This window comes from Drosophila montana, unplaced genomic scaffold (genome assembly GCF_035044405.1).
Source record: "Drosophila montana isolate Dmon_TW-CO22-7 unplaced genomic scaffold, ASM3504440v1 contig_3029_1, whole genome shotgun sequence".
NCBI classification, from domain to species: Eukaryota; Metazoa; Arthropoda; class Insecta; order Diptera; family Drosophilidae; genus Drosophila; species Drosophila montana.
The window spans coordinates 815736-840845 of record NW_026997904.1 but is presented as its reverse complement, the minus strand read 5'-3'; the positions used below and the strand labels follow the sequence as shown (position 1 = coordinate 840845).

At 46.6% G+C, this 25110-nt stretch overlaps 3 protein-coding genes across 10 annotated transcripts in view; 1 reads left to right on the top strand and 2 right to left on the bottom strand.

Moving 5' to 3' along the window:
- The window catches only part of LOC135430535 (isovaleryl-CoA dehydrogenase, mitochondrial-like), a 32206-nt gene extending 8331 nt beyond the window's left edge, over window positions 1-23875 (bottom strand). The window contains exon 1 of the mRNA XM_064685241.1: window positions 23737-23875. The gene's annotated coding sequence lies outside the window, so the exon portion shown is untranslated. The remainder of the gene's footprint in view (window positions 1-23736) is intronic.
- On the top strand, window positions 606-23695 carry LOC135430533 (uncharacterized). Of its 8 annotated transcripts, XM_064685232.1 has the most exons (9): window positions 616-897; window positions 1466-1598; window positions 4853-4987; window positions 9282-10297; window positions 10363-11822; window positions 16407-18393; window positions 19354-19589; window positions 19664-19912; window positions 20302-23695. In XM_064685232.1, exons 2-9 carry the CDS (start codon window positions 1493-1495, stop codon window positions 22880-22882), a joined length of 7770 nt encoding a protein of 2589 aa, XP_064541302.1. In that variant the 5' UTR covers window positions 616-897; window positions 1466-1492; the 3' UTR covers window positions 22883-23695. The 8 variants fall into 8 exon arrangements, with proteins under 8 accessions (XP_064541308.1, XP_064541302.1, XP_064541303.1 ...); XM_064685233.1 differs by lacking the exon at window positions 4853-4987; XM_064685235.1 differs by lacking the exon at window positions 19664-19912.
- Window positions 23466-24986, bottom strand: Nelf-E (negative elongation factor E). The gene is made up of 4 exons (XM_064685243.1): window positions 24787-24986; window positions 24199-24719; window positions 23968-24134; window positions 23466-23888 (listed from the first exon to the last, which is right to left on the bottom strand). The coding sequence occupies exons 1-4, from the start codon at window positions 24865-24867 to the stop codon at window positions 23812-23814; spliced, it is 846 nt and encodes a 281-aa protein (XP_064541313.1). The 5' UTR covers window positions 24868-24986; the 3' UTR covers window positions 23466-23811.
- Window positions 24987-25110: the final 124 nt, after the last annotated feature.

Genomic DNA, 25110 nt, shown 5'->3' with positions numbered 1-25110 from the left:
TGAGGTAGCAGCAACAGCGCGGCAGCCCAGCCCACAATTGAACTTTGTCACGGAGCCCCCTCGCAGCATGTCTGACATGCAGAACATTAAATGTAGGCGCAATACTCAGACTTGAACTTGTTGAGTCGCATCATCAGCATAAAAAACTTATGATGAACTTTTGTTTTATGGCGCCACTCGAACCGCGGGGCAGGGACGCAGCTGCTACTCAAAGTGAATCCGCCAAACTTGTGCGCCTGCTTTAATTCATCATTTCTTTTGCTGTTGGCAGCCAACCAACTGACGAATCCATCTTGTGCAAGATACAATGCCTAAATATATCGTCAAGCTGTATGTGATAAGCAAATGCAATTGCGCTCTTTTCCAAAATACAAAAAAATAAAGTAAAATAGCAAAATGCGCACACGACTCAGACAACTAAATAAAAAATAAAAGCCAATTATATAGGCGCTGAGCGCTCGCTGGCGGCTGAGAATATACTTATATCCAACGAGCGTGTGACCCAGCGGAGTGACAGTCCAAAAAGTAAAAGCTCTCGTTGCCCGTGTGTCGCCAGAGTCGCCAGCGTCGCCCATTCAGCCAGCCAGCCATTTAGCCATTAGTCGCGCTCGGCACGGCACGGAAAACGATCGACGACAATCGACGACGACGACGACGACAACGCATGGACGCGGCGGATTTCCGTGCGCGATTTTCATACAATTTTCAACTCAATCGAGTTCTAAATACTCTACAACAGCCAATAAAAAACGAACCCTAACACAAACAACACAGCGCCGGCCAGTTTCCAAACGGGCTGCCCAAACAGTTGACGACCAACAGCGGCAGCAGCAGCTGACGGCGGCGGCAGGCAACAATTGCCTGATTAAATTGACAACAACAACAAAAAAAAAAAAAGTTAGTTACTAACTGGAAATCGTTAAAAAGAAAAACAATAAATAACGCGTTGTCACGTAATACAAATTAACTATAATTGAAGAATATAAAGTGTAAATATACATATTCAAATGATGCATAAAAAGTTTCTATGAAAATCTCTTTTGAAACGCAAGTAAAAAAGTGCCACAAGTGTTTATTTGTGCGTATGTCTGTGTTGTGTGTGTGTTGGTGTCAAAAAATTAAATCACCGCATTAAAAATAACTTGAGAAAATCGTTATTTTAAATAAATATATATATATAGCTATATGTAGCTAGATATAAGTATAGATATATCTACGCGATTTCAACGCGCCAAGTAATCAAAGCGACAAAAAACGCGGCGACTGTGCGGGTGCGAGTGTGTGTGTGTGTGTGTGTGTGTGTGTGTGTGTGTGTGTGTGTGTGTATTAGTGTGTGTGAGCTTGCCAAATGTCACTTGTGGCCACTGTGCGTCATTCAGTGCATGTGTATGTGTGTTTTTTTGTGAACATAAAACATAGATAAATTATATAAAATTATTCTCATTTGCGCGCGTGTATTTTGTAGCTCAAGTAAAACCCAGTCGGCCCTCAAATGGAGTCCAATAACAACAACAACAACAACAACAGCGGCAAACGCAGCAAAAAAGGACGTAAAGCTCGCAGCCCAACAAGCACACAGCATCATCCGTGGGATGAAGGTAGGCAGCGCCTCCGCTTTACCCCATCTTTATGACTTGGCCAAAATAAATGATTAGTTGGCAGCCGTTGCGTATACGCCGCATGGGCGACACATCTATATACTCGAGTTTTCCTTTTTTCTGCTAGTCTGTAACTACAAGTACTCGTAGATATACGTAGAACATTACTTATTATGTGTGGTAGCCCCTTCTTGTTGCCCCCAGCATTTGCCTTCTCAACTTGAACAGCTGCCAAAATGTGTCAGTTCAGAGTTGGCGCATGTTTGAATACTCGGTTGGATTCCCAACAAAATCTAACGGGAATTGTAAATCATCTAAAATGACAACACACTAACAATATGCTAGTGTATATGCCCCAACTAAGTGTTTTATTGTTTTTGTATGCAGCTTGCAACAAGCTGCAACTGGCCCAAGGCAATTTGAAAGTTCTTTAGGAAACTGGAATATATTATAAGAAAATTAGGTTTCAAGATTTCTTGGATAACAAATTGAATTCTTTTCTTTTTACTATTTAAAAATTCTGTGGCTAAAGAACTGCATTTTCATTTATTCTTTAGCTAGCTGGAATATATTATAGGAACGTTTGGTTTCAAGATTTTATGGATAACAAATTGAATTCCTTTGTTTTTACTGTTTGAGATTTTGTGGCTGGAGTACTGCATTCTCATTTATTATGCTAAATGTCTTTAAATGCCTCAATATTTGTGGAATGGCTGCAATATTTTAAAGCTTGAATGCTGCGATATGAATATGATTTCCCTTTCAGGTTTTTTTATTAACCTTTACAGGTTTTATGTATAGCTGGGGGCATTCGGCGAGACTATGAGCTGGCAGCCGGCATCTGCTCTGGTCCCATGGGCGTGTTTCACGCTGTGTGAACTAACAAACGGGTTTCACTGTGTGTCAATTTGCCGTTACATCAATCAAAATTCAAATGAGCTAGAAACGAGAGAAACAAGAAGCTGTGATCTATGGCCGGCCATTATCTACAGAAAGTGAAAAGCAGCCGCCACAAATGCATGCCACAAACGGCGCTGATAAAAAAGCGTTTCCCCGTTTTAATTCAAGCACTTGAGACAGCAGCGTTCTGGTTGCCACTTGAATATAATTTGCACAGAGTCCACAGAACGAAAAAAGAACAACAAACAAAGTACGGATATCTTCGGCAGGCCGAAGATTTAATGCTCTTGTAGACATTTGCCTTACGCCTTTGCAGATATGTGAGCATAGTGAAGCTCAGAAAGGCAGAGTTTGAGCAAAATATCTTGGAAAACAGAATATTTTGCATTACAAAAAGTTATTTCTAGACCGATTCCTTCTATAGATCTATAGAATATAGGATCATATAAATGCAGCATGGTTCAACTTCTAAATGCCGGATTTGATCAAGATATCTTGATAATTGTTCTTATTGTACATTTATGATATAGTGGCCCGATGTTTTTTGAATATATATATGAGAATCAACCTATCGTTCCTTTGGCAGCTATATGATATAGTGGACCGACCCGGCCATTTCTGGCTTACATATGCACTGCCTGTGCAGACAGACAGACTGACGGACATGGCTACATCAACTCGGCTGCTGATTCTGATCCAAAAAATATTTACTTTATGGGGTTCTCCTTCTATGCGTTACTCATTTCATGACCAAATTATAATACCCTCTAATATAGTGTATTAAGAAAAGCAGTTGTTTGTTGATTTTATTAGTGGATTTGTGGCTGTGTCCAGATTCAAGTCATGCTGCACCGGCGCATTTGGGATTGCAGACTGGGAGAAACGCACGTAGACCAGCTGGGAACGTCATATGAGCAACCAGGCATATGATCAGTTGTTGTTATCTTATCGGGATACATAATATACATATATGTGTTTAGGGTTAGTTGACAAGGGCGCGACTCGGCGGTTTCTATTTGCTGCGATAAGGTTTGACGCAATGCACTGCGAGTCAATTGAAATTTCGGTGCTGCGAAATATTTTTTGGCGGTATTTATAACGCTTACGACAGCGGGAAAGCCTCAGATTTGAGCTATGAATCAAGATTTACATTTCAAATTTCTTAAGCCAATGGCCTTTGTTAGCAAAACACTTAATGATAATTAGATATGAGTTAGTAAGACACAAAGAAGCATAAAACCTGTTCACCCGTTCATATATATATTACTGATAAGCTCTCAAGATAAGCAAAGAATTTTTATAAATTTTTATATGGGCTATAAAACTAAAGTACAAAGAATAAATATAAGTATTTATGGCACATTAAAGCGAAAGGCTTGAGTAGCCTTGCTTAACTATTTTTAGAGAAAGTGGAATCGTTTTCTTTATCCCTGTATATTTTTCTAAATTCTATTGAGTCCCCAAGATGTTGAGATCTTGGGATGAAGAATGCAAGGCGTTTATTTAGAACGTGTGCTCTGTATGTATATTCATTCCCTGCACAAAGCTTGCTACAGATGCCAGTTGGCTGTAATGGACAACATACTAAGTTTTAGGACTTCAGACCTGAGAACAGGGGCTTGGTAGTCCCACTTATCTGTACCCCTACCGCATCTAATATGGCCTCTTGTGTGCTGGCAGCATCCCTAGAAGGCTGCCTGTTCCACTCAGCTTGATCTGCTTCTCTTTGGCCCTGAGAGACGAGGCTTGCAAATCCTCCTCATGCAGCTCCCTCTTCTTTTGCTTAATAGATAATAGGCCGGAAGCCATAGACCATAGCTTGAAATAAGTTTTTTGACTGCTGTCGAGTGGGATTTCAACAAAGGGCATTTGAGCACCAAATTGTTGCTAACCTTGAGCTTCAGGCTCCTGGCGATCAACGCTTGTACAGAAAGTCTTCGCCCCATTCGCAAAGTGTAGTCATGTATATATATTGTGAGCACAAAGCTTATTTTTTTTCGGCGGCATTCTCATTCCTATTACTTATGTGCCAAGCTATACTCAAAGCTAACGCAGTGCTAACAAAAAGTGCTAAAATAAACTTAACAACGCAATGCTCCTAATCAATCATGCACAGTATTTCAGTTCGCCATTGATTAGCATGCTCCAAAGATGACTCAGTGGGTATATTTTCTAATGTTTGGCCACAGTAAACGCAGCCAGCTAAGCAACAAGAACTTGTACAATCAATAAAAAGATTCGGCTAATGGAGATTTGATTGATTTGCAATTAGCAGGCAAACGTATCACATGAGCGCACGTCCCACAGCTATGCCTAAAATCACATTCTAACCCAAAGCATTGACCTAATTGCAGGAGGCACAGCAGTATCAGCAACAGCAGCATCAGCAGCAACAACAGCAGCAGCAGCAGCAACAACAACAAAGAAGCGCGTTGCGTGCACCGGCACAGCACTGACCAGATTTCTGGTTTGCATGGCACCTGTGATTGGTAATACTCTACCTTTTGGCTTTATGAGCTGTTTTGTCTCTTTCATATTCATTCATGAAATACGCTTGATTATGTTGCTGGCAACATGCGTGTTTACAAACATTTCGCTGAGACTTTCCATTTGGCCCCACGCACCTCCATTTTTGCCACTTGTTCGACAGCCCATTAACAACATTAAGAAACGTTTTTATGTGCTCGCCTCGTCTTGTCATTGAATGCATTGTATATAGTTAAATATCCGTTCATATACATTTATATATATACATATATATATACATGTGTATATATATTTGTGTATACATATTTTATTTATACACATTCAGCGTGTTTTGTCTTGTGGCAAAATGTTTTTGCCTGCCTTTGCTTCAGTCTTCAACGTGATTTTCATCTATATATGTGCGTCCCACAGAGCGTATACGATATATTTTGTGTTCTTGTTTGATTTGAGATTCTGTTTGCTCTCTTCTCCCACGTTTTACTCTTTCTGCTGTTGTCTTCTGTCAACTGTCAACTGTCGTCGCGTGTTTCTCTTGTTATTGTTGTTATTTTCAGGTCGCATATGTTTTGGAACTAATCGTCAAATATGACGTAAAGGAAACTATTCATGTGTGTGTGTGTGTGTTTGTGTATGTTCTTAGCTGGCAATGTTGCCCTGAACTATATTTATAGGTACATAAATTTAAAATGCCAACAAGTCCAGTCAAGGTCATTATTTATTCAAGTATTCGTTTAAGTATTCATTCAAAGTATTCGTTTAACCATAAACCGTTTATTAAAATACACTTAAATTTAATTTTAAACATGCTCCGAGTAACGAGAAAATTGCGTTTGAAAGTCCAAGAGGAAAAACAATATTGCAGCCCAGATCAAGACCGAAATTGTGCAAAACCCCAACGATAATTGCAATAATTAAACGGCTTACAATAGACTCAGACAGTTGGGTTAGACAAACAAAATGCATTTGCGGCAACTGTGTCACAAATTTATTTTCAAACAAGCAAATTTGCAAAACAACACAACAAAAAATAGAATCAGTTCGCCGGGCTGGCAGAAAAATCAACATAACGCATACGCAATGTGTGCCAGTTTACGATCAGCCACCCCTTCAGGCGGATCCCCATGACTTGCGCTGCGTTGCGCAAAGATTTTTAGCAAGCAACTGTTAGCTTGGCGTTCTCAATACAAATTCTATATAATTAATATACATTTATATGGCATGTTAGGCATCCTGTATGGAAGCCTTGATGGCGCCCTGTGCGTTACGCTTAAATGATTCTAAATATAGAGAATCGAGCTAGGCGACCTTGGGCCTTGGGTTGGATCATGCAATCAGCCCCATAACCCCTTCAGCTTGGCCTGGTCTGCATCTCCCTATCTGGTCAGTAGTATGGAGGGGAGGGGAGGGGAGCGCAGGGCTTGTCTTACACGCTCTTCAGTGAGAGCAGCTACGTTAATGACAACGTTAAACGTCAAACGTGAAAAGTCGTCGTTGTTTTGTTTGCCTATTGCTTGTCGTAGTATTCCAAGCGCGATTAGACGTCGAACATGTGAAGCTCGAGAGGCGCTCGCTGAAACGCCTATCAATTTTATTATTTATATTTTTTGTTGTAATTATTTATTTTTATTTTTTTTGATTTGCAATTATTTATCTAACTTTACGTTGATTATGGTTTACATCTTTCTCAGCGTTGCTGGCAATTACGGTGAGTTATACGGCGGAGAGAGAGACCGGCTTCTTATTGATTCGATTCGCGTGCGTTATGCAATGCAATAAGTTCAGGGAACGCACAAATTAATCGAGTAATCAGCGGACGAGCTGTAATTGTGACCACTTTTTTTGTTGTTTTATTTTAATTGAAGTGCGAGTGCGTCTATTTTTAGCGTTTAGTTATATGCGCACGTGTTACGTATACGCCAGGTTGGACAGCTCAGACAATGCTCGAGTTCAAGCGAGTCGCTGCTCTTGAACTTGTCCCGTGTTTACAAATGGGAGCACTTTATTCGCTTGGCCCTGAGCATAAAATGTCAATTTTCATGGATGGAAATTTTTTTTTTTTTCATTTTTATTTTTATTTTTTTTTAAGAAAAGCAGTTCAACAAGCCATCCAACTGCAAATATATACCTACTCATAGCTAGCGACCATGTAAGCCAAGCATGTCAGTTACGCTCGAATTGTGTTGGGAACTTACGTATGTAGATACAAGATATAAGTACATATATAGATTTGCCTACAAATGAACTTACGTACAGAAGAGCTTGGCTAAGTCAAATACGAAAAATCGCAAATTGCAATATTTTTATTTGCTTTAAGTTTTCTATGATATCATGGCTCTCACTTTAGATAGTGACGAAACTAGCAATATTGTACCCACATTTGCATAATATTTCTAATGTACTATGGGTTCATCAGCGTTGTTCATGATGAACCAATCAGCCAGGCAAAAACAAATTAATTACTCAGTCTCTGTCTACGTCATTGTTGGACACCGCCGTCCATCTAGATATATATGTCTATATACAAATCTGTTCGCCTTTAAAGCGCCCCCATTCATAGAAAAAAAAAACCGAAAGGCGTAACGAAACAATTTAACAATTTAATTTCGTGGCTCTGTAATTTTATGTGATTACGTTAGACATCAGTAAAAACATATGTACCCAACAACGAGTGTATACAACATATACGATATGTATATTTAGGCAGGCATGAAAAACAAACAAGCGTCTATTGAATATCATACATAAAATTTAGACAGACAGACCATCCACGAGAATTGGGCACATCAAAAGATTAGAGCACCCAGCGTTTAAAGAAAAAAAGGGTATTTGGGAATGTGCATACAGGACAATTTATAAAGCTAAAGAGCTTTATTGGTCTGAATATTGGTACATTACAGAGTATTTGAGTTTTTCTCGCTTAACTAAAGAATCCCAAACATATTCCAAAATATTGTCAATATAAGTATGTATATCAGTATATAACAAAAGAGACGCCCAAATTGATTTAAGAATCCAGGTTAAAAAATAAAAATTTTTTCCTGCGCAGTTGAATAGAATAATTAAAAAAATTTTACGAAAAACTAGACATAGCGTAAGTTTAGATTATGTGCCGAAAAATGAGAACTTGTAAATATTACGATATTGTGATGAAAAGTAAGATTTTAAAGCTCTAATACTATTGATTTCTATTTCTGAAATGCATTACTAAACGCCGCTTTTAGGCTGAGTATTGGCATATTACAGGGTATTTAAGTGTACATAACAATGTTGTTTTTGTTGCTGCAACTAGTTGCGCTCTTATTATTTTGGAGCAACGCTAAATTAGCTGTAATTTGTGTGTGTGCTTAAATTGTAAACTGAAATTTGTTTACGAGTTAGTCTCGTACTCGATTTTCCAGTTTTGTGTCGGCTGCAAGTTCTTTAACGCGGCCCAAACAAAACAAAACTGAAATCGAACCAAACACAGACAGGCAAAAAGCCAAATTCGAATTGAGCGCAAAAGCCAAAACGAAGGCAAAGAGCAAGAAGGAAAAAAAATTAAAACAATTTCAAAAGCAATTTTTGTTAAGTATTGTATTTTAAAACCCAAGCAGTTGAGCATCAAAACTGCTCAGTTGCCTGCCAGGTTGGGGTCTCTCTGGGGCTTTTCACTTGATGCCAGTTGGCCCCGGACAATTTCAGTGCACGGCTCGCGTTCGCGAACAACGGCGTTGAAAAACAATTCGAAGACTGTGCAAAAATAATACAAATACAAATTAAAACTATAATTAACTAAATAAATTCGAACAATTTTATTTACATGTATTTTTTTTGCAAAACGAAAACGAACTAAAGAAATAAAACGAAACTTTCATCGCAAGTTGACCGAATGTGGTAAATATTAATTTAATTCGAAAAAGGAATTCTACAAATACGGATTTCGTAATTGCAGCATTTTCGAAACGTCTGCGAAACGCTTTCGAAAACGCCAAGTCAATTGCAAATAAGAAAAAAAATATAAAACAAAGAAAACTTAGTTTTTCTCTTGCAAATTATTCTCCACATATGTCTCGCCACATCTCTCACATCTTTCTCGCTGTGTCTCTGTTTTTGTGTATGCACATTTCTTGCTGTTTTGTGATGCGTCTTATGTAATTGTCAATTGTCGCGAATTGTTGTCGTCCGCAAGAGGTGCAACAAAAAAATGCCACGTTATTTTTAGCACCTGTTTCGTCTTTTGTTCGCCCCACATCACATTTAAATGTAAATAAATATCTGATGTGTCTTTCTCTCTTTGCCCCTTCCAACACATTGCAGTGTCGCTACCTGGCGCTGGAACTGGCCCCACTGAGCAGCCGACTATTTTACTGATCAACGGCGTCAGCGAGGACGCCCAGTTGCAGGAGAAACAAAAACAGACCAAAGCAGATCTAAAGCTATCGCTTGAGAATAACAACGAACCGGCCAGCGGCCTGACGCATCCCACACAGGCACAGGCACCGACTACGCCGGGCGGATCGCATTTGCTGGATTTGGAATCTCACCTCATCGAGGACGTCAACGCGGTGCTGAGCGGCGTGGGCATTAATGAGCTGCCGCCCATTGAGCAGGAGCTGCAGAAGGGCACATCCAAAATAGAAGCTGACGAGGCCTCGCACGTAATCGAGGTGGAGCCAGCGGGCGCCAAGACTAAGCAGCCAATAGAAACTCTCGCACCGTCGCATCAAATAGCCGAGGTAGACGAGACGGCAACGGCAGGCACAGTCGAAGCAGCTCCAGCAGCCGCAGCAGCAGCCGCATCAGCATCGGAGGCAGTACGTCATACTGCCGAGCAGCTGATAAATGAAATAGAACGCGAGCTAATCGAAAGCTTTAGCAAAAATGTAGCACAGGTCGAGGCGGAGCAGAAAAAACAGCTCGAAGCAGATCTTACAGCAGTCAACTCGCTCTCACAGCAGGTGGATGCCCAACTCAATGAGCTGACCAGCATACTCAAGAGCAAGCCACAGCCGAAAATTGTATTGGAGCAGGCTGGCGCGGAGGCAAAGCCAACAACGAAACTCGCCAGCAACGAGCTAAAGCTCGTCGAAGTGCCCACACCCAAGTCCGAGGCGGAGGAGCTGCAACGCAAGGAGTTCATCGATTCACTGCCACAAATCGGACAGGATCGCCTGGGTACACACACGGATGCGGAGGCCAAGCGTCTGTCAGCGGCCTGCAAGCGAGAGTATTACCAGTCGCTGAAGAAATATCTGCTGCAGAACAGCCAGGACAAGCCGCCTGTGCCGCTGCAAACCTATCGCTGGGAGGATCTTAGAAGAGCCAGAGAGCGCGTAAGTCTTACACTCCACATTAACCAAAGTGCTTCAACTATATTATATTTGCTTTCTCTTTGCAGGGCGGCTATCCTTGGACGCATCTGTACAAACGCCCATTGGGACCCGACGAAGAGCCGGAAATTGTATTGTTATTGCGCAAATCACAGGAACTGCGCTTTAAGTCCGAGTCGCCCAAGTCCCTGAAGAAGGTGCGCTACGACGAGCAAGTGCTGGTGAAAGAAACTGAGCGCTATATACAGGATCTGTCAGAGGACGAGGCGATAAGCCACACTGAAGAGAGCAGCGAGGAGTCCGAAGAGTCGGACAACGAATCGGAGCACGAGCCGCACAACGAGGACACGCTTAGCGAGTGTATCTCCTGTGTCTCTGACTCTGTGCTCGCAGTTGGAGGTCACGCGAGGCCAAGGAAAACCAATCGTCTGTCGCAGATACGTGACCTTATCAGACGCAGGCGCAGCGGACGCACACAGGGCGACGCACAATCTCTGCCCGGCAGCTCGGCCAATCCTAGCAGACAGGGTAGTCTGCACGAACTAGCGCCGCCGCCAGGACCTTTAGTTCCCAATACAGACAAACCACCCAAGAAGCCAAAGCAAAGTTTCGACATTATGAAGAAGCTCAAGAGCTTGGCGGAGCGCCAGAAGAAGCGTCTGAACATCAAACGTATTACGCTCAAGAAGGACGAGAAGATTGTCCTGGGTGAGCAGCAGAAGATCATGAAGTTAAAGGCGTCCCCAAAGTCGACTCGCGGCGAGATACCGCACTTTATAGAGAAGCAGGACTCGGATGATGTCCTAGAGCTGGTAGAGTACGATGAGTCACCCTGCCGTAAACGCAATAAGCAGGAGGAACAGGATGAGCTGCCTAGCACCAGTGCAGCCAGCGTGCCACAGCCAGACGAGATCATCGAGCTACCCGTCGAGCAAATCAAGACTGAAGCGCCCGCTGTGGAAATCACTGAGCCAGCTCCAGAGTCTGCAGAGGAGCCTATTGAGGTGAAGACGCCGCCCAAGAAAACGCCACGTCTGCGTCGTGAACATGTTTACGAGGAGATTGGACAGGCTGAGCCACAGCTGCCGTTGGAACAATCCATCGTAGAGCTAGACTCGCTCAAGAAATCGTTAACGCGTCAAGATCATCTGGCCGCCGATGACGTCGAAGCAGCCAAGCCTGTGCCACTGGATCGCATGGGCAGCAGCGAGGAGGATCAGGTGGCCGTTGCTGCTGCCGACAAATCTGGAGCTCTCTTGGCTCCAATCTCATCCATAGACTCCACTTCATCGGATGAGGATCGTGCACGTCTGGCCCAGCTCTCCCCCGTGGCCGAGGAAAGCGACGAGCCCGCGGAGGTCAGCGAATTGCGGCCGGTACTGAAGAAGGAAGCCTCGCCGGCACCCTCCGACAAGAAGGTGACCTTCTCTCACGTCGAAGATGAGGCCGAACCGCACCGTGAGGACATTGAGCTACCCGAAGATGTGCTGGAAGCGGTCACAAGTGCGGCCAAATCAAAGAGCGATAGGTAAGTGATGGGCTTGGTCCTTAAACGTATCCTGTGCATGACACTAACACACAGCACACCCAACACGCCGTCGGCTGTTGCTCATCCATCCGTCTTGCAGAAACTCTAACCTAATTGACTTGCTTTTGAAATTGTTACTAACCCTTCTGCCGGGAGTCGACGGCAATGGCGGCGGCAAACGGCGTCGCCTGCGCAGCTTCCGGTACACGCACCAAAAGCCATACTATCAAGATTACCACTACACAGACCACAACACAGACACCTCCTCACACAGCACCGGGCGATCTGCTCGACCCTCGGGCACCTGGACGCTATGCTGCTGCTGCAGCAGAGGCGCCACTAAGAAATATTGGTAATGGGTTGCACGGAGACGGCTCTTAAGTATTAACATGATATTGACCCAAGGTAAGAACAGATATAAATGGGGAAACTGTAAGTGTCTGTCCCACGTTTATGTGATGTCCCCCCCATAGAAAACGGTGTTGGTAAATATGACAAATCATTCGTGAATTGGTTAACAGCACAAGTTGAAGAACTAGTTCACAATAAAACTATTTTGTTTTAAATCAAGCTAATACATGTATGTAGCCTCACTAGCTGCATTGGCCTGACTCGTATATCATTGGTGCACTTTGGAACTAATTCAATGAACTAACTTAATTTAAAGACAAAGAATTGAATTGTGGAACTGGTTCGGAAAATAACTTTAACTTGGTTTGGTCATCAAAAATTAGCTGGAACTAGTTCCAGCATATTCTTTGGGTTTAACTCAATCGAAACTAATTGATTGAACGCTGCTGTGGCATGAACATTGACCTGACTCGTGGTGAACTGTGGAACTAGTTCAATGAACTAGCTCAGTTTAAATACAAGGAATTAAATTGTGGAACTGGTTCAGCAAATAACTTTAGCTTGGTTTGGTCATTAAATATCAGCTGAAACTAGTTCCAGCATAATCTTTGGGCTTAACTCAATCGAAACTAATTGAATGAACGCTGCTGTGGCATGAACTTACAAGCAACACATTCAAATTCAAACGTCTTAAAGGTCAGCGAATGACAAGAAGATTTCCGGCAGGCGGCGACGCATTGCTCGAAATAGAAGCACTAAGTGCAGGCCAAAAGCAAATTGTTACTCCTGCTGCTCGACCACATCCCAATTATGAACAAGCAGCGACGACTGCGTCGCCGTCGCCGTTGCCGTCGCAGTCAACAAATACGTTGGGATGGTTTAAATGAGGAAATTAAGACAAATACAAATTCAATTCATGTTGCCATTGTCTCTGTGTGCGTGCGTGTATGTTAGTGTGCCTTTTGCTAATTTTAAAGAACAACATTTTCATCTTTCGACAAAAATTTCGTAAAATTTGTGTCGCGCAAAATGAAAAGCTCTCAGTCCTGGCCGAAAATCGCAACGATGTAGACACGCCGCGCGCAACCACAACGGGCCCCAGTGCAAATATAGAGCAAGAGTTTTAAATAACACTCAGAGAGGTTCGAAACCTCAAGACTAGACCATTAATTAGACATTTGTGCTGGAAGAGCATTTGAGAGAAGGCTGAAAGAAAGAAATAACTGAGACTCAAACCGAGGCGCAGGCAAATGCAAAGCTCTTTTGCAAGAATTTTCAGTAGTGCGAAAAATAAAAATTAAATTAAGAAAAAAAAGAAAGCAAAATTATAAATTCAATGTCCAATCGCGACGGCGGCGGCTGCTTTGGTGATGCTTAAAAATAGCCAACGACCACGAACCACAAAACGACAACGAAACTAAGACGAACAAAAGCGAAAAGACAACAACAAAAAAAACAACAACAACAACGAGCAGCAATAGAAGAACGTCCGGCGTGAACGGATTACGACCAGGGCCAAGTAAATAGGCAAAGCTGCAGCTGCTCATCTCATCCGATGCTCAATTCGAAGCGCTCGGCCTCGGTGGGCGCTCTGCCCGCTGAGAAGAAGCATTTTGTGTCGCGTGTGGAGAGCGCCAGTGGCGCCTCTTTGGATGTGCGCTGCGCCTGTCAGTTCTTCCAGTGCGACTCCCTGCTGCCGGAGCGCGTGAATCCCGTGGATTCGCGTCCCGGCTCTAGGCAGGGTCAGCACAGCGATGAGCAATATCATCTGCAGCGGGATGATCTGTCCATGCACAGCTTCGAGGTGATTAGCCATGCAGATGTGGCGCCTTCGGTGGACTTGAGCTTCATGGAACGCTATCCGGAGCTGGAGCAAACGGCGCGTTCGCGTGGCTTGGTCGTGCGCAGCATCTCGGATGCTACGGAGCCGGATTTACCGGGCAGCCAAGGTGCTCTGGTGGCTGGACGGCGTCGTCAGCTGTCGATAGGCGGCCTGTCCTCGGGCAGCGTTGGACGCTTCGGCGATACCCTGTCCATGCGCAGTGGCACCTCCTTGCGTCGCATCTCGGCGGGCAACTCCAAGACGGATCTGTATTGTGCGGATATTAATATACCCACGCCCATGGGCCGCACAGCGGGAGGTCAACGATCCGCCAGCGCCAGTCGACGCACTTCCAATGCGGATCTGTTCCAGGCCAGCATATTGCCGGGCTCAATGCAGCCGCCGCAGTTGAATCTGATTGCCGCCACGCCCACTCCTGGAATGTCAGACATCGCACCACAATTTCACAGTCATCAATCCTCGCCAGCGCCAGCGACTCACGACTTTCGTAATGCCAAACCGCCTTTGTCGCCGGATTACATGCGTCCCAGTGCTGCCAACAAGGAAAATCAGTATCCGGGCGCAACGCTGCCTCAGAACCGGCCCATTGACGTTTCGCGCTTTGGCTGCGATGCAGTGCGTCCTTCGTTCCTCCTGGAGTCGGATTTAAAGCCGCAGCTAAATCCTTATCAGCCCACGGTCTCACCCATGGATCCACTAGCCGAAACTGTGGCCGAACTGGAGCAGCTTGCCCAGGAGCATAATCTTGTGAATATCAGGGACAACATCCAAACGCAGACCAGACGCCCACCGTCCATTGGCAGCGAGATGAGCGCCAAGCCACTTCAGGTGGATGAGCTGACCAAGATTGAGATTGTGCGTGATATACCCGTGGTGGACATCGATGCACTGGTGCAGGGCGAGGAGCTGAAGGCGGTCGAGCATCGCAGTCGCAGTCCCAGACCCACAAGACGTGCCAAGTCGCCGCCGCCACAGCCACCGCAAGCTCCGGCAGCGATGGCCACGCTGCAGCTGCCATCAAATCGACCATCTTGTCCAACTAGCTCGTCGCCAGCTGCAGCCACAGCTTCAGCTCCAGCTGCAGATCAACAGCTCAAGCGCCATCACACACCCGAACGTCAGCTGTCGCCGGAGCGTGCCTCCAAGTGGCAGCCGATGTCTAGCTCACCGCCGGCTACTATTGTGGGCGCCATTAATCTACAAGAGGCCTCACCCGAGGTGAAGAGTACCTATGCTTCGCGCTTCAAGTCCATGTTCAGCTCGAAGCCGCAAGAGCCGCGCCAGAAATCTCCTACTCCTCAACGCTCGCGTTCACCCTCGCCCTTTGTGGAGCAATCCCACTCACCCCATCGGGAGAAGTCTCCCTCGCCCAGCAAGCTGCTCTCTGTATTTTCCAAGGGCAAACCCCAGGCCATGTCCATTGTCAACAGCTCGGCGTCCGTGATGAAGCGCCAGGAAGCCGAGCCCCTTTCCGTACGTGTTACGGAGACCTTCTCGCTGAAAGTGGACGACATGGATCAGTACAGCGCGCGTCCAGCCAAGCCATTGGCACCACCACCGCATGCCCAGACCATGTACAGCAGCCGGGAGGACTTTGCCGCTTCGGAGCGTGCCTCGGTGGACATAAGCGACGCTTTCGCGCCGGTGGTGGTATCCGCAGTGCCGAGGGGCACCATCAGTAGCATTGGCGGCGCCAGTTTTATAGCGGGCAACAGAAATCTCTATTCCAGCGAGATTGAGATGCCCGGCATGAGTTGGTCGCAGAGTGAGTCCGAGTTTCGGCATTCGAGCAGCAAGGATCCCTCGATTGTCAGCCACGGCAGTCGCCCGCTGATTTCCGTGCCCATTCAGATAACGGGCAGTGGCAGTCAGGTGTATCGACCGTTGCGTGCGCCATCGGAGCAACGCTTTGGCCTGCAAAGCAAATCCTCGTTTAGGGAGCCACGCACACAGTCCCATGATCGCGGTAGCCGCTTGACCGGCTCCCAAGAACAGCTCTATGGGTCGTCGGCTCGCATGACAAAGACGGTTAGTTTCAATTTTGATGAGCGTAGATCGCGTCTAGCGGAATTTGAGTCCGTCGATTCGCCCCTAACCCAAAAGCATAAAGAACACAGAGACTTCCTCGAGCGGACCTATTTCTCTCGGTAAGCAACAGCTACCCCACTTTCGGTTTAGACCGAAACCGAAACCCCCGCCGCCCCTCCCCCAGACACACACATCCACCCAGGCATTCCAACTAGCTATGAGATCAGGGTGACGGCTTATCTAATCTTGGCTTACAACAACTACAAACCACATGCACGACCGTTCCGATCAGCTCATATATATGTCAGCCATCATCTCTATTCAGCTAAACGATTAATCTCTTCACCTCCTTCTTTTTGCAGTGATCATGAATACGAGCCCGTGGGCATGTCGCCGGCGCGCGAAATCGCATATTCGCAGGCAGCAGCGCCGTCGGCCGCCCAAAACGGCAGCAGCCTCCAGCTACCCATGGACATTGACATTGAGCAGAGCTCAGCTGGGACAACGCCACGCACCGAATCTCGCACGGACTATGAAATACACACCAGCCAGGTGGATTCGAGCGCCCTTGAGGAGCTGCCACTACAACCGGAGAATCGCAAAAAGAGTTTCATGGCCTCCGCCCAAGATCGCACGCGCAAGATGCAGGATGGTCTACGGAATCAGGCCGGCAAGCTGCGCACAAAGTTGCGCACGCAGCCCAAGCCGAAACCCGTTTCGGGCAGCCCCAAGGCTAAGGCCAAGGAGCGCAGACGCTTTGCGCCCGAATTCTCGAAAATCAAGATGCCCGAAATAAAGCGGCCCGACATGTCCAAGCTGAAGGACCTTAAGCGACCGGAATTTACCAAGTTTAACAAGCCCGACATGTCCAAGTTTAAGTTGCCAGAGAAATTCTCCACGCTTAAGCTGCGACGCAGCAAGAGCTTTAAGGAAAACGAGTCCGAGCTGCCCACAGAGTCCACGGAGTCGCCGGCCACAACGGCTGATGTGCCGCCCGCGCCAGCAAAGAAAAAGTTCGAGTTCAACTTCGGCACCTATCCGCGAGCTTTTCGCAAGAAGAAGCCAGTCGAGGAGCCGGTACCGCCCATGGAGTCCTCGCTGGGCACAGAGCGTCTCAGTCTTAGTGTGATACCCAGCACTGAGACGCAGCCCTCTCAAACATCCACCAGCTCACCGCAGGGTGACCGTGGACCGGGTCCAGTGCGTTCCCGCTGGGCGGACAAGTTCTCCGATGTGAGCTACAATGATAGCGAAGGCTCGCGCTACAGGCGTTACGGCAGCGAGCTGGAGAGCTTCGATAGGGAATCCTCGCTAGAACGACGCATGAAGGAGGATTTGGAGGAGGACACGGCCAGCGAGGCGCAGCCACAAACTCAGATGGGCATCTTGAGTGGCGTTGCGGATAGCAAACAGTTTGCCGAATTTGATGAGGAAAATCGTGCCATACACGAGATCTCCAGCCAGCGAACCAGGGAGTTCAAGCGCCGACCCATGGTGCACCAGGACTCAGACCTACGCTCCGAGGACAGTCACGATGCAGAGGGCTGGACGGAGAAGGACATACAGAAGAATAAGCTCTTGCGCAAGGCCGAACTGGACGCCGAGGCCAGCTACTACAAATACCACGAGATGCAGGATGCCCATTCTACAGCCAGCTCCGGCAAGAAGGTCGTCATGGAGCAGATCGATGATGACGAGTTCTTTTTGCGCAAACGTGGCATCTCCGAGGACAACATCCAATTGCGTCAATACATAAGCGATGCCATTCGCGAGGGCTACGAACTGCCCAACGCCCTAAGGCACGTTGGCCAGCCGGCCAAACCGGATAGCGAGCAGACCGAGCAGTACGGCGATTACGATGTGCCGCCGCCCAAGCCGCGCCGCCTGCACCGCAACTATCGTCCAGACATTGAGGATTCACAGGAGTTCCAGCGCAGCGACTATGGCGATGATTTGTCCATGTCGCAGAATGGCAGCGACTTTTTGCCCAAACGACCGCTGCGCAAGGGGCGCAGTCGCAGCAAATACTCCATGGAGGGCAGCCAGGAAATACCCTTGGCCGATGGCGGCAGCAGCATACAGTACTTTGACGACGACGAGGATTATCTCAGACCGCCCATGCACGAGCAGGCAACCGAGTCGGAGCAGGCACTAAACAATCTCAACTATGGTGGCGACGTTGTCGTGACAGCACCCAAGCTGCCAGCTCAACAGAGCCGACCACAAGCGCCCAGACGCCAAAAGAAACGCACACGCGACGATGCTTCCGTTGAAAAGGACGCAGATTCGTTTATCAATGGCTTTGGTGGTAGATCAGTATCGAACACCTTTTTGCAGCCACAGGAAGATGTAAGTACAAGCTGACAATCAATTTAAGGGGCGGGGAGATAGCATTTAGGTGCTCTTCAGCAGAAGCCTAAGTTATTCATATGGGAAATGAAATATTGATCAACTGTTTGGAAGTAAATGATATAGTAGTCCGATGTTCATAGGTGTTAAAAAGTTAATAATGCTCCTAATTGGTAGGTCATGGTCAGATATATCAAAGAATGAAGAACCTACTTGTATTCAAAGATATTATGTTCCATCGATTTCTCTAAAAGGGATCTATATAATATTTAAGATTGATATTGATAAGATATTGACCAAGTGTTGGGAGCATAGTTAGACTAAAGTAGATACGATTAGGATCTCAATAACAAAAATGTATTTTGTACAAGACTCAATTTTTGAGCAATAGAATTATCATACTTCCGACTCCGACATATGTACTGCCTAAGTAATGGTGAGATATCAAAAACCTCTTTTTATTCCCAGATTTTATTCTCCATCGATTTCTCCAATGGGATCTATATAATATTGACGATCGATTTATAGGATTTACGATCTGTTAGGATTTTTTCAATCTTTTCAAAAAAGTATTTCTAACAAAAACTCAACATTTGAGCAATAATTCCAATACACCTATGTGGAATAGTGGTATAATTCGTCAGACTCTGACATATGTTCTGTCTAAACAAAAAACTAAAAGAAGTTTCACTAAGGTAGCTTCTAAGCTGAGTGACTAGTTTCCATAGTAATAGTCAGACAAGCAGATGGATGTCTCAATCTAGGGTATTGGAAATACCGTCTTAAAAGTTGTACATTTTGTGAGTGCATTTTTAGTAGTGTGCGAGTACAAGTGTGCACAATTTCTATTACACAAATGTGAAATGGATTGATGCCAATGAATTTTTGGTGGTATTTGGCTTTGAGCCTATTATGTGCACCTTTATACACGACTACATATACGATACGGCTTATTCCCAGGTAATTGTTTATCGCACTGAGCACGAATATCATCATCATATACCGCTAGCCACGCCCGACACCTTTACGGACGGCACCTCGGCGCGCACTCAGCGCTCCGAGGATGAGCGCACCTCACGCGGCGCCGAATCGCTGATTCTCGATGTGCACGCCAAACCGGAGCTGCAGAGCAAAGTGTCTGCGCCAAGAACTGAGGGCGAGGAGAAGTTTGTCATCGATATGCTGGAGAGCGATGGGTGAGTACGGGTCGCATTAGGTCTCAGGTGGCCAAATTGTTGCTTAGGTGTGCGCTCTGCTTTCCCCACTGTAGCTATGCCGTGGTGCGCAAGGAGCCGGTGCCAAAGCCGACGCCACCCGCGCGCCGCAAGAAGTTCACGCGCTCGCCGGGCGAACGTTTTGCCACGTTGCCCAGCATACGCGGCTCGCGTGGCTCTCCGCCGCCGGCACGCCCACCGCCGCCGCAGGAGTACACGCCCAGCGAGGACTCGCCACTGCCGCCGCGTCGCAGATCGGCCGCCAGTCTGGAGGAGATGTCCACTGGCCTGCTGCTCAAGTCAAAGTAAGAACAGCCGCTGCGCCCGCCGCTTGCGTTGCAAGTTGTTTCTTTCGATTTTAATTTTTTCTGATTTGTGACTTTTTGCGACCTTTTGAATTGTCTCGAATGCATTTTTGTTAAGTTTTGTTTTTGTTGTTAAGTTGTAGGCTTAAGCGTCATAAGCTAAGACCCAGTTTTAATGCTAAATGCTGCTCCTAAAACCAAGATACACCCAATATACACACACACACACACACATAGACATAGACATAAACACTAATAAAACCGAAACATGAAACACAACGCACTCACACGAGTTTGACCAGCTTTTATTTTCCTTCTGTTCGATTGCCGCTTGCCCAGACAGAGTCCAGACCAAGCGTTTCTAATGCTCCTTAAACCCTATTCCCTAGCTACGCGACACTGCCGTCCGCACAGACGGATCGGGAGCAGCCGCCGCAACTGGAGGAGGAGGATGATTATGAGGAGCCGGGAGCACTGCAGCGGCCAGAATCGCCGCGCAACAATCTGCAGTCCGGCGAGGTCATCAACAAAATGAAGTTCCGACCGCTGCCACCGCCGCCACGTCCACCGCGCGAAAAGCGTTCGACACGTGGCGGCAGCGCCTTGGATAGCTACGAGGACAGCGAGCGCGTGGCTAGCTCCTCCACGGCAGACAGTTGCGAGCAGGGCGAGTTCGAAGTGGAAGTATCCACACAAACGGATCCACTACCAGATGACTTTGTGTGCGAGGAGTTTGAGATAACCGAGGACATGAAGGTCATAGAGCCTCGTCGCTCCACAGGCGGCAAGACGACGCTGGAGGATCTGCTGCGCAGCACGCAGGCCCAGGAACCAGATGAGGTGGACAGCTCACGTGTGCTCAGCGTGGATGAGCAGCTAGCCAAGGGACTGCAACGTTTTCGCGATGCTAATCAACGCAGCCTGTCGGAACGCTCACGTGCATCCTCTCAAGCGGACCGCTCCAAGTCGCTGAGTCGCCCGCAGACTCCGTCCTCAGCGGTAATCTTAGAGCGACGCGTACCCACACCAAGTATCGAGGGAGATGCCACGGTGCAAGCGGCGCTAATTGTTCGTCCCATAAGCGCCGCCGATCTGGAGGATGAGGAACTGCGCCGCGAGGAGGAGGAGCTGAGGCGTGAGGGCCTGCTCTCCGATAGCTCAGTGCAAAGCAAGTCCGATGTGGAAACGGCCGGTGAGGAGGAGGAGCATGGCGAGGTTGCTCTCAGCGATTACGCAGCCAGTTCGGCGGATTTGGATGCAGCCGTGGAGCAACTGCAGCAGGCGCAGCTGGAGAGTGACTACGACAGCAAGCTGGAGGATGATGAAGTCGAGCGTACGCTCCGAGATAGCGAGTACGACGAAGAGGATGAGAACGCTGGCGAGAAGTACTCGGACCACTACGACGAGGAAGAAGGCTCGCAAGGTAAACAAGAATCTACAGAGCAGGAGGTGGATGAAGAGCTGGAGAAAGAGCTGCAAGAGGAAATGGAAAAAATGCTGGCAGAGTATCGCCAAGCTGAAATTGCGGAATCGAGAGCAAAGGCGCTCGCAGAAGAGCTGCCAACATCCGAAGAAGACCACGTACTTTCCGAAGAGGACATATTGTCTGATACGGAGCAGGTGCTATCCGAAGTGGAGCAAGTACTATCCGAAGCGCAGCACGCACTATCCGAATTGGAACCTGCACTATCCAAAGTGGAGCACGCCTTATCCGAAGGGAAACCGCCGCATACCGAAAAAACCGCAGTGGAAGAGGTGCCCATCAGGAGGGCCGTTGCGCACGAACCCACAGAGGCCGAAGTTGATGCCAAATTCGTAGCCACTTTACCCACCGAGCCTGCTACCGACCACAGCCAAGAGTTGCTGGCGTCAGAGGAAGAACCAGAGGCGACACCCTTGCCGCCACCACGTCGTAAGTCCACCACACAGCTAGAACCGGCTTCCAGCGAAACATTGACCATCGCAGAGCAGATCATACCTGAGCTGACACCCGTTCGGTCGCTGCAATCCCCACCAGAAGCGCAGCTGCCGACCCACTTGCCGGAATTGGAGGTGGACCGCCTGCGGGTGCACGCACTCCAGGCTGGGCAGATTCAAGTCTCGCAGCTACATGGCACTCAAGTCAGCGCCGATGAGCTGGCCTGCAAATCGGGTCAACTGGTGGTGCAGAACATAAATCTGCCACCAGGCTTCATTGATGACATTGTGGAGCGCGTCAAGGAGCAGCGCCCATCGCTGCTGACCAGTGAGACGCAGACGAGCCGTCAGCCCAGCAGTGAACCCACCGCTAGCGATGTGGAGCCACCCACCAAACCACCACGCCATGGCAAAGCCGCTGAGTCAACGACTGCAGCAAACCAGAGCAATCTCGACGAGCAAACGCAGACAGAAGCCGCCATGCTGCCATTGCCGCCACCACCAGCTGTGTATCCCAGCGTAGAGTATTTGCAATCCCTGGCTCCTTTGGCCTTTTACAATTTGCAACGCAGTGCCGAAGCTGAACAGGCGGAAACTGCGTCTGCAAGTGCGGAGCGCAAGGCGCCGCATAAATGCCGACGTCGCCATGTGCAGCAAGAGCAGCATCAGCAGGAGCATGACTCCGACTCAGAGCTTGATGAGCAGCTGGTGGAACGGCCACGTTCACGAACCCGTCGTTCGCGCACCCGCAGCGCCACACAGCCGCTAGAGGATTATGACGAAGATCAGCCCAAGACAGTCGTGCAGGCGGGTCGACAGTTTCTCTCCGTTTGCAGTCTGGAGCTGGTCAACATTATCAATCAGCTGACCCACTTTGTGCGCGGCGATGCGGCAGTGGAACCGGCACAACAGCCCAGAAATATATCTGCGCTCATGGTGCTTTTTATATTGATAACTTTTGGTGTGCTCGTCTTTCTGCTGACGGGCCGCCAGGTGCACACACATCACTGGGACTACTTCAATCCGCCTGGCAACGAAGGCAGGCAAACGTGAAAAGAGCTCCCCAAACTTTGGACTTTTGTTGCTTGGCATTTGTATGCCAAATGATACTTGGGCAATTTTGCATTTTGGAGCATGAAACGAATTTAGAAAGCGGCCAAAAGCGACCGCTCGAAACCAAAGGCCTTAACCTTAATGATATATTCTACATACTAACACAAAATACTTTAGGAAGAAAGCAAAGTGGGCGAGAGGCGTTGCCTGTGCTACTACTAGTCGCAGTTTAACAACTAATCAATCGAACAACAACAGTCAATCAATCCCAGTTCAGACATCATCAAACAGTGCGACAACATACCGACTTATATAGAACATACACATATATCTCATACTAATCGAACAATTCAACAAAAATATCATGTTTTTTTTACAATACTACCAACAACAGCAACAATAACAACGATCATGTATTAAATATGTACTTAAACTAAGTGAAGAATCATAGCTACCTGATATGGTGAGCGGTCCAAGACGGGCTCAAGTTTGTTGGCGGACACACAGTCTACTTATTTATGCTAATATTACAATTTTGTTCGCTCATTTTTCTATTTTTGCAACACAAAGTGAAGAAATTCAATTGTTCAATGCTTAAAAAATCGATTGTTGGTTTTTTATTTAAACCTGATTTTAGGTAAAATATATAAAAGATGAATCGTTTAACTTGTCATGAATTCATAAAAGCACGTTTTCTTTGATTTAGAAGTAATAATTTTGAACCGCGAGTACTTAGCAACAGTGTGAACTTATGTAAGTACATTATATATACTTATAGACGCGTATTTTCAATAAAGCAAGAAACTATTTAAACATATTTGTTTTATGAATGGGTAAATGAACTTACGACTTACCTAATTGTAAAGTGAAATGATAGAAATGATGAGGCAAAAGTTACTTAAATACGCATGCGACTAATCTAAATGGGTTTACATCAAGAAATCATCATTATATTGAACCATTTGGCGCAGATCTTTGTGACTGCCCTTCTGCGATTTGCTGGCCGCTGCAAAAGAGAATAAATTGTCAATAAATTCGAGTAGATCGTATAACTAATTATAATAAAATTGTATATATAATTTTACCAATAGAGGACCAAACCGCTGAGGACGACGCATCGTTAATTGGTTCAATTTGCGGCTGGCGACGTGCCAGCTGCACTTGCAGGACAATGCCAGTGACGCTCTTGCCGTGCATTTCGGCAATAGCTCGATCTGCTGATTCCGGCTTGGCGAACGAAACAAAGCCTCGGCTGCAAAGCACATGAAGATATTAATATATATATATTTACTAGCAAATATAATTCAACCACGCACCTCTTTTCGATCTCCATCGAAACGTTGACTATGGTGCCGTAATCATTGAACGTTTTCTTGAGGAAATCCTCCGTAACCTTGTTGCCCGACACGAAAATCGTGTTGCCAGCGCGAGGTTTCTCCGGCTGTGTGGTATCTAGCGTCACCTTCTCTGTCAGCCCACGTTCTTCGCGGTCACGTTCCGTCGCAAAGTGCTGATACAAATTCTGGCGGCGTGGCTCCTCTTTTATGATTTCACTGATTATGGTTTCCTGTGCCACATCGTTCTGTGTGGACGAGAATGGCTGGTACGCAGCAACGCTTGTCTCTGAGGTGGAGCGTTTGGCGCGCTCCTGGCCCTTGGGGCGCTTAAATGAGGTCTGGTCCTGCTTGGTCTGTTGCTTTTGTATGGCGGGAATAGCGCCGCTTTTGATTAGCTTGCGTGCCACTTCCCGTGCATCACGCGCATCCGTGGGTCGCTTCAATGTCAGGGCGCTTTCCGGCTCTTGTTTGGGCGCTTTGTGGGCTTGTAAAGCTTTTTTCTAAAAAATGAAAATATATAGTTATAAGGAATGTACTAAGAGACGCCGGTTTGGCCAGAGTGTCCACCTTTTTCTTCAGTTTTTGATATTTCGCTTGCAGCATATGCTCCTCTTCAGTTAGATTGTTTGGAAAGTGTATGTACACCATTATGTGCAGTTCTCAGTCAATATGACTCACTATTTTTTGTTTATTTAGCAAATATTCTTAAATATCTTAAAACTTTGTAATTTTTCGTCACTTTAGCACTTTAATGATGCCAGATTACAGCAAATATGTTTAACATATTAGCGTTGCCAGACCATCACAATCATGTGTTATGGCGGTCAGTAATAAGTTAACATTATGTTATGTTATTGAAAATAAATGTTGTGTATTTGTTTAGTTTAGCGC

Coding starts and splice junctions, on each gene's coding strand:
- LOC135430533 (XM_064685232.1), top strand. CDS start 1,493: ATGGAGTCCAATAACAACAACAACAACAACAACAGCGGCAAACGCAGC. Junction 18,394..19,353: donor TTTTGCAGCCACAGGAAGAT/GTAAGTACAAGC, acceptor GCTTATTCCCAG/GTAATTGTTTATCGCACTGA. Junction 19,913..20,301: donor GGCCTGCTGCTCAAGTCAAA/GTAAGAACAGCC, acceptor CCTATTCCCTAG/CTACGCGACACTGCCGTCCG.
- Nelf-E (XM_064685243.1), bottom strand. CDS start 24,867: ATGGTGTACATACACTTTCCAAACAATCTAACTGAAGAGGAGCATATG. Junction 24,720..24,786: donor ATCAAAAACTGAAGAAAAAG/GTGGACACTCTG, acceptor TTCATTTTTTAG/AAAAAAGCTTTACAAGCCCA. Junction 23,889..23,967: donor AGCGGTTTGGTCCTCTATTG/GTAAAATTATAT, acceptor TCTCTTTTGCAG/CGGCCAGCAAATCGCAGAAG.